General features: G+C 38.8%; 1 protein-coding gene across 2 annotated transcripts in view; it reads left to right on the forward strand.

Annotated features, from left to right (window-relative positions):
* The window catches only part of si:ch211-196i2.1 (collagen alpha-1(I) chain), a 64,644-nt gene that overhangs the window by 15,916 nt on the left and 34,488 nt on the right, over positions 1-14,240 (forward strand). Inside the window, exons 4-5 of one of the 2 annotated variants that reach the window (XM_055040518.1) lie at positions 413-605; positions 2,007-2,138. In XM_055040518.1, coding sequence (XP_054896493.1) covers positions 413-605; positions 2,007-2,138 — 325 coding nt within the window. Of the gene's footprint in view, positions 1-412; positions 606-2,006; positions 2,139-8,151; positions 8,253-14,240 lie in introns of those variants that run through there. The other variant, XM_055040519.1, reaches the window with a different exon arrangement.

The raw sequence follows: 14,240 nt of genomic DNA on the forward strand, positions 1-14,240 counted from the left end.
TTAAAAAAAATTCAGAACTTTGATTTTTTTGTCATACTTATGACTTTCTCAGAATTAATTTCTTTCTGAGAATTCATTTGTTCAGAGAAATTTCACTTTTTCTTTTTGAAATTTCTCCCAAAAAATTCTGCAACATTATGCTGACCATCTTTGGTCTGATTTCATAATTGGCTGGAAATTCTGTGCAAAAGTTTTGGTTTGTTTGTATATTTTTTAGAAGAGCAGCAGGAGTTTGGTATATTTTTTAATAGTTGGAAAGTTTTTATTTGGAATTTCACAGCTTTTTTATAACAAAATTTGAGAAATAAACATAATTTGCACACATTCATTTGACATAAGCTGAAGGAACAAACAAACTTTTTCTTTATGACTTGAACACAAGCTGCATCCTGCTGAAACGGTTCTGTTGCAGGTTCCCCATCAGCGGCCTGTGCGATGGAGACTGGCATCGCGTTGCCTTCAGTGTCTCCAGGAATCGGCTGCAGCTGTTTGTGGATTGCTCGCTGCTGGAGAGCGTGGACTGGGTCAACCACGGCCTGGACATCGGTTCTGATGGACTCCTCATGGTTGGAGGCATCCTGGAGAGTTTTGAAACTCCGTTTGAAGTAAGCTGCTTTCTGAGGTGGGCGTGGTTATGAACTCCATGAAATTTAACAAAATAAGAGACCTTTAAGGCAAACTAAAGCTTTTTTATCCGGAAAGGAGTTTTAGTACGTTTCCCTCTGAGGTGAAATCCTGTTGAGCATCAGGAGAAAAAAATCTGACTTTTTTTCCCTAAAATTTCAGATTTTCTTTTTTCTTTGAATTTTACATTTTGTAGCAAAATTCAGACTTTTTTAACTTAAAATTTTGACTTTTCTGATAATTCTGACTTTTGTGTCAGAATTCTGAACTTTATCGATTCTGATGGTTTTTCTTAGAATTCAGACTTTTTTACTCAGAATTTTGACTTAGAATTTTTATGCTTTTTACTCAGAAAAGACTTAGTGACTCAATAATTGTTCTATGGATGATTTAATTTATCATCCATAGAACCTTGAACTACAAACAGGAATGAGTTCAGGTTCAGCCGGAGCTGAACTTTGACCTCATTCTGAACTTGCATGACTTTTTTCTTTGTCTTCCCTCTGGTCTTAAAAAACAGATGCATCCCTGACATGTTCCTTTAACTCTCAACATTTAAAACATGCTTCAAACTTTAAGTATCTGAGTTGATTTGAAAAAAGTCTTAAAATGTTAGTTTTCTTCCGCTAAATTATGCAGAACCTGGAGTATTTGAGGTCAATATGTGTGAAGTTTGTTTCATCTTGATGAAGTCTGAGGAGGCAGACACTCGGATCTTTCTCTGCTTAGAGAAGAAAGCGTGTTGAACGTTATTTCAGCCATGTTTTTCTGACCCGCCCTATTGTACATCCTGATTCTTACAGACCAGCGGTTTGTTTCCATGAATCCCCTGAAACCACAACCTTGAATGTTTTCATCAAAAAACAGACTGGGGTATATTTTTTCATGCACCTTGCAATAAAACCTCATCTTGTGGTCATTGTTTTCCTAACAGGATGATTGTTTTTTAAGTTCATAAAGCATGTTAAGCCGCTTTGCTTTGTGGGTATCCAGTTTCTACAACATGAGCTGCAGCCTGAGGGTCGGCGCTGCGACTGTCATAAATGCATCTGGATCTATTCACTGCATCAAATAAAATGGATTCTGCTTGTCCCAACACCCCTAAAGTGACATGTTTGTATTAAGAGAAGTGATTCCACCCTGAGAAATACTGACACGTTCCTTTGTCTGAGTGTTTTTAGGCACTGCTGCTCTTATGCAGAACACATTTTATTTCTGGTTATCATTTTCTTTATGATATGGCAAAAATATCTTTTGTCTTATTTCAAGTAAACAAAATTATTTGCAGTAGAAACTAGATAAAAATTCTTGGTAGTAATTTTAGTTTTTCTTTGCTCTGTGTGATGATTATTTTTTTGCGTCTTTCTGCCACCCTCCTGCAGGGGGAGCTGCATCAGCTGTCCTTCCTCTTGGATGACCCTGATGGCGCCCAGCAGCACTGCAGCCACCACCCGCCCCGCTGCAGCCGCTCCGCTCCCAAACCGCCTCGCTCCCCGCGCACCAACGTCCTGGAGGTAAAAAAATACAATAGATGACAAAAAAAATAAATCTTGTTTGATAACTTGTAATAATTCATTATGCGCTCTGAAGCGGCTCTGGCTTGTAATGAGGATGTTTCAGGAGAAGCCAGATGTCTCCCTTGGGGCAGACACTCAGACTCCTGGAACAGGAGAACCTGTCGGAGTCTCTAACACAAACGTTTGAAATGATTTTCTGCAGATTTAATCAGAAAACTGTTCCGGCTGCTGCGGTTTAGATCCAGTCTGGTGGATACTGTGTGTGGTCGCCCAGCAGCCGGGCTTTCGACGCTGCTTCTGTGGTTTCACATTCAGAAATTGTCACTGCTTTTTAGACACAAAATATGAGATGGATAGTAACTGGTTACATGATTAACTTTAAAAAAACAAACTTTACGAGTTAGTTCACTGCACTGATACAACGGAGAATTAGGCCCTCTGAACTCTGCTGGGGTTGCTAGGGAACGGGCGGAACTCTGCTGGGGTTGCTAGGGAACGGGCGGAACTCTGCTGGGGTTGCTAGGGAACGGGCGGAACTCTGCTGGGGTTGCTAGGGAATGGGCGGAACTCTGCTGGGGTTGCTAGGTGATGCTGCAGAATTTGACCCAACAAAAAAAAACGGCAAATAAATTGGATGAAACAAACTTCACACATATTGACCTCAAATAAAACCTACTTCTAACTGCCAGAAGTAGGTTTATTTTTTCATTCCTTTTTAAACATTTGGTATTTTTTTAGAAGCAGTCAAGACCAAAATGGGATCACAGAAATAAAAAATGTAAAAAATTAGAATTTTGGATAATAAGTTAATTTGTAAAAGCTTGCCTGAAAATTCCCGGTTTGGTTGTCTGGTTTGGTCGTGTGCTGACAGGCTGGTGATTAAAAGCCGCACAGCTCTACAGCTCTACAGCTCCAGCACACCGTCTGGATTAATGAGGGTTTATGTGCAGCAGAATTATGTCTCAAATAATGACGTAAAGTTGGATAAAATGCAACCTTTCACACTGTTGCATATATAATTCGAGAGCTTTGCTTTTTAGTTGAGCTCTGTCTTCACAGAATGCAGGCAAATTAACAACTACTGCTTGTTTATACATATTACTGTAGCTTTAATAATAATATCAGGAATAACAGCAACAGTAATAATAGTAAAAATAGTTATGTAAGTTAAATAATTATAATAGAATGAATAATAATAAAAAATAGCAAAGAGGAAATAATAAACATAATGGTAAAATTAATAACAAATTGTTGTGAAGAAAACCTAATAGCTGAACAAATTATGAAAATAAAATAAGAAAATACAAAATATAATAAAGGAAAAAAAATTACAGAAAAATAACAAGAAGACACTAAAAGTAAAGAAGTGAAATTAATAAATAGAACTTACAATAAAAACACTAAAAATAAAAATAACAGTAAAGACAAAAATCATAAAATAGAAAAAAATCATGAAATAGTAAAAGATAAAAAAAATAATACAAATCTAAAAGTAATAATATTTAATCATAACAATAAATCCTCAAAAGCTCAAACTAATGAGGATTAAGCTGAGGATGGAAACTGTTGAGGCAGCAGAATTAATTTGAAAACAATTTATAATCAGGTTTAATACATTTTGAAGACAATGTTGAGACCTCAGCCTGGTTTAATGCCGAGGATGAAGAATTTGATCCGATCTGTGTCGAGAACAAGCCTTTCATAAATCACACATGGTTTTGTTCAACACACTGCAGCCAAATCTCTTAAACCAAACTAAATATAGCTGATTAAATGACTTCATTTTCAGAGGGAATCAGGTTTCCAGACTCGCCAGATGTTTGACGAAGTGATAGACCAATACTCAGAAACAAAAGACAAGCAAAGCTGGTTTGAATTTACATCTTTATGCTTGTTAAAAAGCGCATGGATAATTGGTAGATATCGATTTCTCGTCGCAACATGCCGGCATTGGCGTCTGTTTCTGCCTCAACAGGGACGGAGCGTCCATATCTGGGTTCCCAAAGTCACTGCTAGTTATTTTGTCATGCAAAATAAAAGCTTGTTTTCCCTCAAACTTCACCAATTTGTCAGAGTGCTCCATTGTGTAAACGCACTTGATCCGTAAAGCAGCTTTAAATGTGTCGGTTTGGATCCACACGCCTGTGGGCATCCGGTTCCCGCTTCCACATCTCTTCACAACCAAATGTTGTTGCTTTGTGTCTCCAGGGAGGCTCCTGTTGGCAACATCAAGTGTCAAGAGAGGCCAAATTAGAGAGGAAGCGCTAAAAACATCTATCATTAAGTGTGGAGGGTTTGTCATTGAGACTTTGCACAAAAAATAACCATTTATTTCCTCATTTTCAGACGATTTAAAGTGGACAGATTTCGCAATTCTAGAATCGTGGCGCTCTGGGTGGCAGCATGACGCAGTAGCTCGGTACTTTCATTGAGATTTTGTCTCTTTTTAAAACTTTAATTCCTGTCTTTTTGGAGGAAATTAGCTTTTTTTTTTTTTTTTCTTTTGCAAAACCGCTTTAAAAAAAAGGCAAAATCCAAAATCATCTCCAGATGTTCCACAGTGATTATGCATAGAAGGATTTCTCATAAAATCAGAAAAATTATGGACAACCCTAACCATCCACTTCATGAATCTGAGTATCTTCAGTCAGAGGCTTTTTCAGATTCGCTGTCAAACACACTGCTACAGGAGATCTGTCCTGCTGACAGCCATTAATACCTGCAAGAACACTTTGAAGAATCTGAACTATTGGCCCACAACAACATTTAATTTCTCATTGGGATCAATAAAGTATTTTTGAATGTTAAATTCACATTTTTATCTTTTCATTTTGCCTTCTGCTGCCTGTAAAAACAGCCGAAGCTCTTATTAAAAAACACCCGGCTGTTTTTTAGTGTCTGGAAAACGAGCAGATTACAAAACCCTCTGATTGTTGAGTCGCACCACGCCATCACCTAGCAACCTCAGTCAAGCCCAGCCCAGTTACCTAGTAACCCAAGTGGAGTTCCAGCATATTTGCTCAGCTGGTTTTACTGCTGTATGCACAATACAATGGCTGCTGGAAAAGTCAAGTGTACACATTACAGCAAGTTTTACTGTGGATAATGACGTTCTCCTACCAGTTCCAGCCAGAATCTCCTTAAGATGTTTTTGTTCTCGTGTTGAGTCGCACCTTTCATTTCAAGACCTGCTGATCTTTAAAATCCGTACATTCCCATGATGTTTATGCTTCTGTATTATTGTCTGGAGAGATAAATGTAGCTTCTTTTGTCATCTGGAAATGTTCCCCAAATATGAATATCTTTACCTCCTGCTGTGATGTTTGGCATCACAGGTTATAAACATGTAGACGAGTTGATGCGCATTTTCCTGCCTCCGTTTTCTTATACGAGAACCAAAAGCTATTTGCTAACAATGACTAGCATTGTTTGTGTGTTAAGTTTTCAGAATAATGTGCGAAATTTGAAATTTACCTCTGATGTATAAAGGAAAAGTAACGCAGTGCTTAGATGCTAATTGTCAACACTACAACTAGTTAACAAAGTCATGCTAGTTATGCTAGCTTGACTATGACACACTAACATGAAGATGTGAAGTGGAATTTGGTGTTTTAGTTCAGTTAAAAATAACAGAAACCAACCTCAACACAAACTCTGACAGATCATCAGTAGACCAGGTGTTTAAATTAGATAATCAATCACCACTGTGTTTGCTTATCTAATTGCAGCGGTAGCTAATCAGCCACAGCTATCATTTATTAATTATCACAAAGTAAATATCAAGCCTGAAAACCTAAAACAGTAATGGACTGAATGTTCTTTTCTTTGTGTGGGAAATGTTTGTTTTTTTTGTGTGTTGAATCCTGAAACATAAAGTGATGTTGTTGTCGGTTGCTGTCTGCGTGTAGCGAAGCCTTAGCTGAGTTAGCCAACTTAGCTTAGAGACCAAGAAAAAAGTGGTTTTGAGTTTATCTTTAACGTTTTTTCTTCATTATTTTCCACTTTGCTGCGGCACACTGCACTGAATCAGTAATTCCTACATCTCCAGGTTTCATTTAGTTGTTCTACCGCGGCAGCGCGGCTCCAGATAGCAGGTAAAGTATCGTCATTTTGGCATCCAGCATTGAGCGCTAGCGTGAAATCTCTGGATGTAAACGATGACATGCGACGGGTTCACAGCATAAATGTAAACAGTTGCTCCATATTGGGGTTTTGGCTTCAAAGAGGAACCACACATCATTCCCAGCTACACATTCACAAATTAGAAGCTGTCACTTAATAAATGGGCTTCATGTTTTGCTAAAAAAGAGAAAATGAATGTTTTTTATTTTTTAATAAAGGCAGTTATGTGTAAAGGCGTTACTTTCATGCGCTTTAAAAGGGATTCAGCTGTAATTTTTCATCTGCTGATGAGGTTTAGGACTCCCTCCAATATGAAATAATTAAAGAGGAGAAATGAGGCCCTAAAGTCAAACAGCACAGTGGGAAATGTGTTGTTAAAAGCAGAAAGGCTTGGATGAAAGACAGGGAGGAGATCTGGGATTTGGAGAGAATGGAAACAGGAAAAGCAGATATCTTCCTCCGCTTGTTTTCTCATCTTTGTCACTGGAGTGTCTTCTCAGCATGAGAAGTTCCAGATCCCTCAAAGTAATAATTTTCCTCCAATATGTAATTTAAAGACGAGGGGGGTTTTCTGTGCAGCGATGATAAATCAGGCACGGCCGATTGTCAGGTGATGACACCAGGCACCAGAGTCCCAAACGTATTTCCTCAAGGACAGAAATCCTGACTCAACGTCTCATCGAAGCAAAAGTCCAGAGGTGCTTTTCATCCAGAGCTGAACTCCCTTTGGTGCCGTTAATTTCTGTTGCTGTTTACGCCCGACTGCTTCTCTTCTCTGGCCAATAAACACGAGGCGAGGTTTCCTCCGAAGGCGTGGAACCCGCAGTAAATCAGTTCTGTGGAGGAAATGTTCCTCCTCAATGTTCTCTCAGCTGCGGTTCATTCGTTCAGGCCCGGCTCTGTGGGTTTACCCACTTCTGAAATCTGTTTTAATCTTCCGGAGAAACAAAAAAAAAAAAAAAAAAGAATCCATTCATGTTTGGATGCGGTGGGGATTCCCTCACTGAACTGTTTGTCTTAGTCAGTTAGCTTTAGTGCATTTTTACAGTGTGTTTCCCAGGTTTTACTAGACAAAAAGTTTGTATTAGGTTTTTTTAGCAGTCTTAGTTTTTTCATACTTTGACTTTTTTGAATTCTGCACCTAAAACTTCAAAGTGTTGTGATTCTCAGTGCATCAGTTTGGTATTGATTGGATTCCATAAAAGGCTTTTCAAATTTGGGCATTTTTCATGATAGCTTCGTTTCATTTTGTTCTATAAAGTGCTTGTGTGAATTTTAGCTGCTAATTTTCCAATGTTAGCTAGCTGTGCTGCAATGCTAACCATGCTAACCCAGATTATGCAGCGCTAACTAACTGACAGCCACATGGTGAAAGTCAAAGTTTGGATCATTAGCAGTCACAGTTTTATTAAGTGCTCATCTGAATGTTAGCTGCTAATTTCCAAACGCTCTCTAGCAGCTAGCTGTGCTGCTTTGCTAATCATGCTAATCCAGCAGTTATAAGAGGCAATTTGGTTTCTCACTTTCTTATGCTAACTGATAGCTACGTGATGAATGGCTGGATCATTTACAGTCCCTTAGCTGTAACTTTATTAAATTACTTTTTTAAAATTTACTAGCCAGCTGCACTGTGAAGCTAATGCTAGCTTGTACACAAACAATCAACAAAACAGAGATTAGAGCCACATGCATGTCTCAAACCATTTTTATTCAGGTCTCTGTGGTGTTTTGTGCGCCGCTGTAAGGGCTATTATTCCTGTAAGCCGTGTCGTCAGGTGTGGGGTGTGTGGCTGTGGTTGTGTGGGTGTGCCTGCTGACAGCTGGATCAGCCTCCTCTGCAGGCTGGTGGTACAAAGCTGAGCAGCTGGCCGACCTGCACCGTCTCCTGCAGTCATGCTCCACCATGTCAGATGGTACCTGCTGCTGGGATGCCTGCTGCTGGATTTAAAGAGTGTGCAGGTGAAAGGTCAGCGGCGGCGGAGTAGAAAGGTACTCTCCTCTCAGCTTCTCTTTGAGCTTGTTTTAGTCTCTCTGTCAGGCAGGGAGGCAAAAATATCACCACTGAGTCAACAAAGTTGCAGCTATCGCACTGAATTGTTTCTGTTTCACAACTGAGAGTAAAGTAGTTCCTTTGAACACTGAATGAAGTCGAAAAGAAACATGCTTTACATAAAGGATGGCTGATTCACTCGCATGATAAATTATATCTCTAATTCCAGTGAACATCTGGTTTTGTTTTTCTCCATTTTAAAAAAGTTGAACAAAGCAGGATTTTAAAGTGTTTTGAGTCTCAGATCTTAATCAGTTCACTGATTTACTTTAGAATGCTGCATGTGTTTGCAATACTTCAAAAGCAGCTTTAAAAAGACAGATGTTCCTTTTGGAAATGATATGATTGCACTTAAAATATGTTTACAGATATTTATTTAGTGATTCTGATGTAGTTGGGCTCTCTTGGAGTAAAAGAGATATGTGATAGATTTGCCTTTTTTAACTATGAAAGGTGATATTCTTCATACACAGAGTCCAAAAAATACAACACACTGTTTTAAAGACATTTAAATCTGTATGAAACAAGCATTTATTGTTTCCAGAGTAAAACTATCAACAGTTCTGTTCAGAAATTACCATATGTTCATAATTTCTGTCTGCGGCTTTCAATTGTTTTTTCCATGATGTAACGATTGTACAACATACAGCTGCATTGTTTGGATGCCAAACTTGAGTTTTTAGCTGATTTTTCTCTAATTGATTCAGGCTCTAAGGCAGTTTGCACAGCAAATCTGGATGCTCAATTTGGATTTTTTATTTTTAATTTATTTTGCATGGACGTTCATTATACTAATTATGGAAGAGGATTGAGGCCACTGGAAGAAAATAAATATGCCTTTTTTTTAATTTGTCGAATTCTAAGTAAAAAAAAAAAAAAAAGGTTAAAATTATGAGACAAAATCCAAACTTCTGAGAATAAAAAGTCACATTTTGAGGCGATATTCTCAATCCTAATATGAAAAGTTGGAATACTGAGGAGAAAAGAGTCAGTTTTGTGTTTTGTTTATTTTGGATATGGGCCCAAATTTCCATATTGGTGCATTTAGTGCTGGACGATATTGCTGTAAAAACATATTGCGATATAAGTGTTTCTCACATCAGTCCATATCGATAACGATTGATTTGTTTGTTTGTTTTTTTTTCATTTAAAATATTTGAAATGCTACCAAACTGTCATGATCTTTCCTGTTTAGCCGGTTTTCTCTCCACAACGTTGTTTTTAAACGGTTATTAGGCACAGTGGGAAAACTTAAAACTGCTGCTGCGTCAGTCACTCAGCAGATGGTTGCTAGCCAACCAAATAATGAGCGGTCTTTCCTCTCTACATTTGTATTCAAACAAGTTTCATTTTACCGATGCATCTTTACTCTCCCAGTTTCTTCCTCTTCTTCTGCGTGTTTAGCTCTTCTTGAGACCATTCGGTTGCCTCTGGCATGTGAATTTATTTAGCCTTTCTCAAAGATCAGCTGTACATTCAAATGTTACCAAGCTTGCAAGAGATGCAGACAGAAGAAAATCACCTAAATCAGAAGCTTAATCACCAGTTTCACTCAAATACTTGTGAAAATATCTTAAGGGCCTGAAACATTAAAGGTTTTAGTGGTAAAGATGATTTAAAGAAAGAGTAACCACTTGTTTTAAGCTCATAAGACAGTGTCAATGTGTTTTCTGGCAGGCTTTGTGATCTATTTGGACCACCGCCGTGGATTCTGGAAACTTTAATCCCAGCTAACGGTGGCGTGTTTAACATGGGTGGTCCAGCAGGGAGCTCCACCCCCACAGTGATGCTCTTAATACCAGAGTTAACCTGCTGAGCCCATTGAAAGCCACAGAGTCACAAATGGCACGCTAGCCTTCTGATCAACACACACACACACACACACACACACACACACACACACACACACACACAAACACGGAAACGTTTCAATACACCCACAAGTCTGAACATGAATGCTGGTAATGATTGATTTCCTTAGCAGAGCTTTATTATCTCATCACTTCAGATACTAAAAGTATGATTAGAGTTTAAAAGCTAAAACTGTTTTATTTTTATTTATTTATTATTTCAAGCTTCAGCTGCAATGTTTACATTCTCTTTCACACTGAATTGTAAATTAAACCAAAAATTTAGAACAAGCTGTTCCCCTCCTTGCCTGAGGGGGCACTGCACCAAGAACCACTGAAGAAACAGAAGGTGCAACTTCCTTCTTTGAAAAATGGAATAATGTAAGATTTTAGCAGTTGTAAGATTTCTGTTATGTCTGGAGTAAAAAACCATGAAGCATTTCTCCCGCTAATGCGATACTACCGTGTTTATTTTGGTTGTATTTACCCAGAATGCCTTGTGCTGTAGTCCACTTCCTGCTTTTGGATCAGTCGCTGGTCCACTGGGAGTTCACATATGTAATCAAACTGAACCACAGTTGCTTCAGAACGAGGTTTTTAGGCGGACCAGCGTTCAGTTCTGTTATCCCAGAGATCCCAAAGAGATAACTTTGTCTAAACAGTAAAACATAACTGGTGAGGTAAAGTCGAGTTTTTGCAGAGTTTTTGGGAAATTAAAAGTTAAAGATTGGTTTGCTGTGTTAGCACTACAGCAGAGTAAAATACAGTAATTTTAAAACTGATCTACTGCTGAATTAAATGTAATGAGGTGTGAAGGTCCTAATAAAATGTTCAAGAGCCTTTCAGGAACCCCAAAGTGCTGTTGATCAAGGCCACTCCAGTTTGCTGAAAAGCTAGAATCCATTTTGCTGATGCTTTGAAACATCAAAACTTCTCTTATCTTTAAACCTTTTAAATCTAAATTTATCTCCTGCAGCTGGCAAGACCCAGCCGGTCTGTCTGCGTCTGCATACCTGAATCTGCAAGATTTACCGACCTTTGCCATTCGATCATCCATTTGTAGAAGCTACTGTTGTCTATAAATATATATAACTGTGTGTGTGGGTGTGTGTGTGTGTGTGTGTGTGTGTGTGTGTGTGTGTGTGTGTGTGTGTGTGCGTGTGTGTGTAGCTGAGTCAGTTTGGCCTGCAGCCGTTCAGTCGGTCTGTACGGGTTTCACATGTTCACATCGGCTCCATCCTGTTTACTGTATTCCTAAAAACTCCATCACGAAGCAAAAAATATTTGTTTTATACCAGAAATAACAGCCAGCATTTGTAAACGGCTCGTTAAAGCAACATGTTTCATAAAGATTTCCTCTGACAGGAACAGACTGCGCCTGAGGCCTTGCTAAGCGTTTCTACTGTAACAGACAATACCGAACCCAGACGACGTGATGGATGAGTCGCGTCCCGGCATGTCGGTCCAGCAGTTGCCTTAAAGGCTTTGCTCCAAAAAATGGATGTGAAGACAGATGAGAAGTGTTGATGCATGATAATGTCAGGTAATCCATTTGATTGATGGAGGTGTAGTTTTAGATTTGCATGTACCAATGAGCTGCATCACCATTGATTTTAGGAGTGTAGATATAAAGTGGAAGAAAAAAGATTATTTTCAGAGATTTTACAGTTTTGCAATGGACCACTTCCTGTCGTCTTCTTTGTCTTTTCCATCAGTAGTAACATCCTGTTGTTTATGTGATTTGTGTGATGTGAAATAAGTGTTTTGAGAAATATATCATGGCTGGAAACTCATCCTATTGCAAAACCTTTTTATCAAAAAACTGACATTTTTCTCAAATCTGACATGTTTCCATTAAGCCAATTTATTTTTATCATTTCAATTTACACAATTTTATGTTTAATGGAAAAGCAGCTGGATTCATACTGGTAATCAGAAATGGACACAGCTAATTACATATAGCATCAAAGCTTATTCATGTTAGAACGGCCCAGTCAAAGCCCAGACCTGAATCCCTGGTGAGAATTCAAACTTGGACTTTCAATTTGCTCCCAGTACTGAATAACTGAGCTTGAGCTGTTTCACACACAAAAAACTGGGCAGTACATTCAGTTTAGATGTGGAAAGCTGGAAGATATTTCCTCAAATATTTGTTGCTATAACTGCAGCAACACATGTTTCTGCAAAGCGTTCGCTCACCAAGGCCGACTCGAGCCTTTGTAAACCGCGTTTAATCTTCCTCCCGTTATGTTTGTCTGTCCTACAATAAAACACAATAAACACGTTGACGTCTGCAATGCGGCAGAATTAGAAAAGGATCAATTCAAACTGTGTTTTGGGATGAAATCAATGTCTCTTTATGCTTCTTGCTGAGTGGACTATGGTAGCACCTTTCTTCTAAACCACACATTTTTATGTGCTTTTTATTGGTTATGTCACATTCCCAGCACTAGAATAAACTTTCTGAGACTTTTTCCTATCACTACTAAGTGATAAAACCAGATCAGCTAAATAGAGTTTCAGTTTCAGCCTTTGCTTCATTATTCAGTTTGATATATGAGCCGTTTTCGACACAAATGAGTAACAAACCACAGAGTCAGAACAAAGAGGATTTAATTTGCTTTATATTAAAAACGTTTGACGTTGAACCTGAATCAGAGAGACCTCTAACAACCATTTGTTTTCAGCTCCTTCAACAGTAGAAGAAGAGCTGTTGGGAAATAAAGTCCTGAGTCTGTTAGAGCGGAGCCTCAAGGACAGTCGCTGATGTAAACGCTGTGGGTACACGCAATAAATCTCCAGCAACTGGTTGCCCAAATGGAGCAATGAAATTGAAAATATTCTGAGGACGTGTTCCCATTTCAGGGCCGATATGTAGACATCATCCCACTCCAAAAAATGAGTTCTGAGGTAACATTTTGCACAAGAGGTTTCATTATTCTGCTGAAGTGGTCAATTTAAAAACTAATAACCAACATTTTTCTTTTGTTGTTGTCTTGGTGGACATATATGGCCTGTTGACCAATCATGGTCAATGAAACTGGGAGGAATGGGTTGTCCAACCTCTGTGTTATGAGCACCATATTCAAGTATTTGGTGACACATAGAGGTACTTGGCACCATGAACCAAAGGTTGACTGAATTGGATTCTTCCTTAATGGGCTAAGAATTTACTTTGCACTCGAGACTTTACTGGTTCTTAATGTCCGGTCTCATCAACAGAATCTCCTAATTTGCAGGACAGGAAAGCTTCAGACTGCAGCTTTGACAGGAAATCTTGTGTCTCAACAAAAACTTGGGATGAAAGTCAAGTGACTCAAACATGCTGAGAATTTGACTTTGGTTTGTCCTTCTTGAGACAAAAGAATTGAAGCTTCATTTAATCTTCGCTGCCCATTGTTATGCCTTTTTAAACTTAAACGAACATTAAATTGTCCGTTTAAGTGGCTTTTTTATACAGTTGATTTGTCTTATTTTTGGCGCACTTACCAGATTTTCCAGCACCAAGAGGGTGTACGCATACATGTGTTTATTTTATTGCTTCTGGAGATTGTTGGCAGTTTGATGGTCATGACATTTGTGAAAACATTTAGCTGCTTTGTCTTGAACCACCCATTTTTAATTGATTATTAAAATAAAGTCATGCTCTCTTTCCAACTGTCTTAGTTTTAGGTATGTTGGTAAACCTTCGGACATTGGAAGGGGGGAATGTGGAAGTGTTTTACAGTTAGTGTGAAAACTGAAATGAGGTTTGTTGTTAATAAGCTGTTAAATTGCAGATCATATTTCTTGAGAGAGCCGCCCTAACTTGGCTCTTTGATGGATGGACTGACATGTAGCGTAGCCCGTTAGCGAGCGAGCCACGGATTCCTGAAATGCGTCGTTCCTTCAGGACCTGCTTGTCATCCCAGTCTGAGCAGGATAACGTTTCTCGGCTTATCGCCCAGCCTGGAGGGGATCGTGTGAAGGGTCAGTGTTCAGCAGAACGGATCCGGTGTCGGCTTATCGGCTGCGGCTGCCTGAGATGACAGAAAGAGTAGAAGAAGAAAAACAACCTTTGTTTTCATTCGGCCCCCT

Source organism: Poeciliopsis prolifica, unplaced genomic scaffold (assembly GCF_027474105.1).
Source record: "Poeciliopsis prolifica strain line A6 unplaced genomic scaffold, Auburn_PproV2 SCAFFOLD015, whole genome shotgun sequence".
Classification (NCBI taxonomy): Eukaryota; Metazoa; Chordata; class Actinopteri; order Cyprinodontiformes; family Poeciliidae; genus Poeciliopsis; species Poeciliopsis prolifica.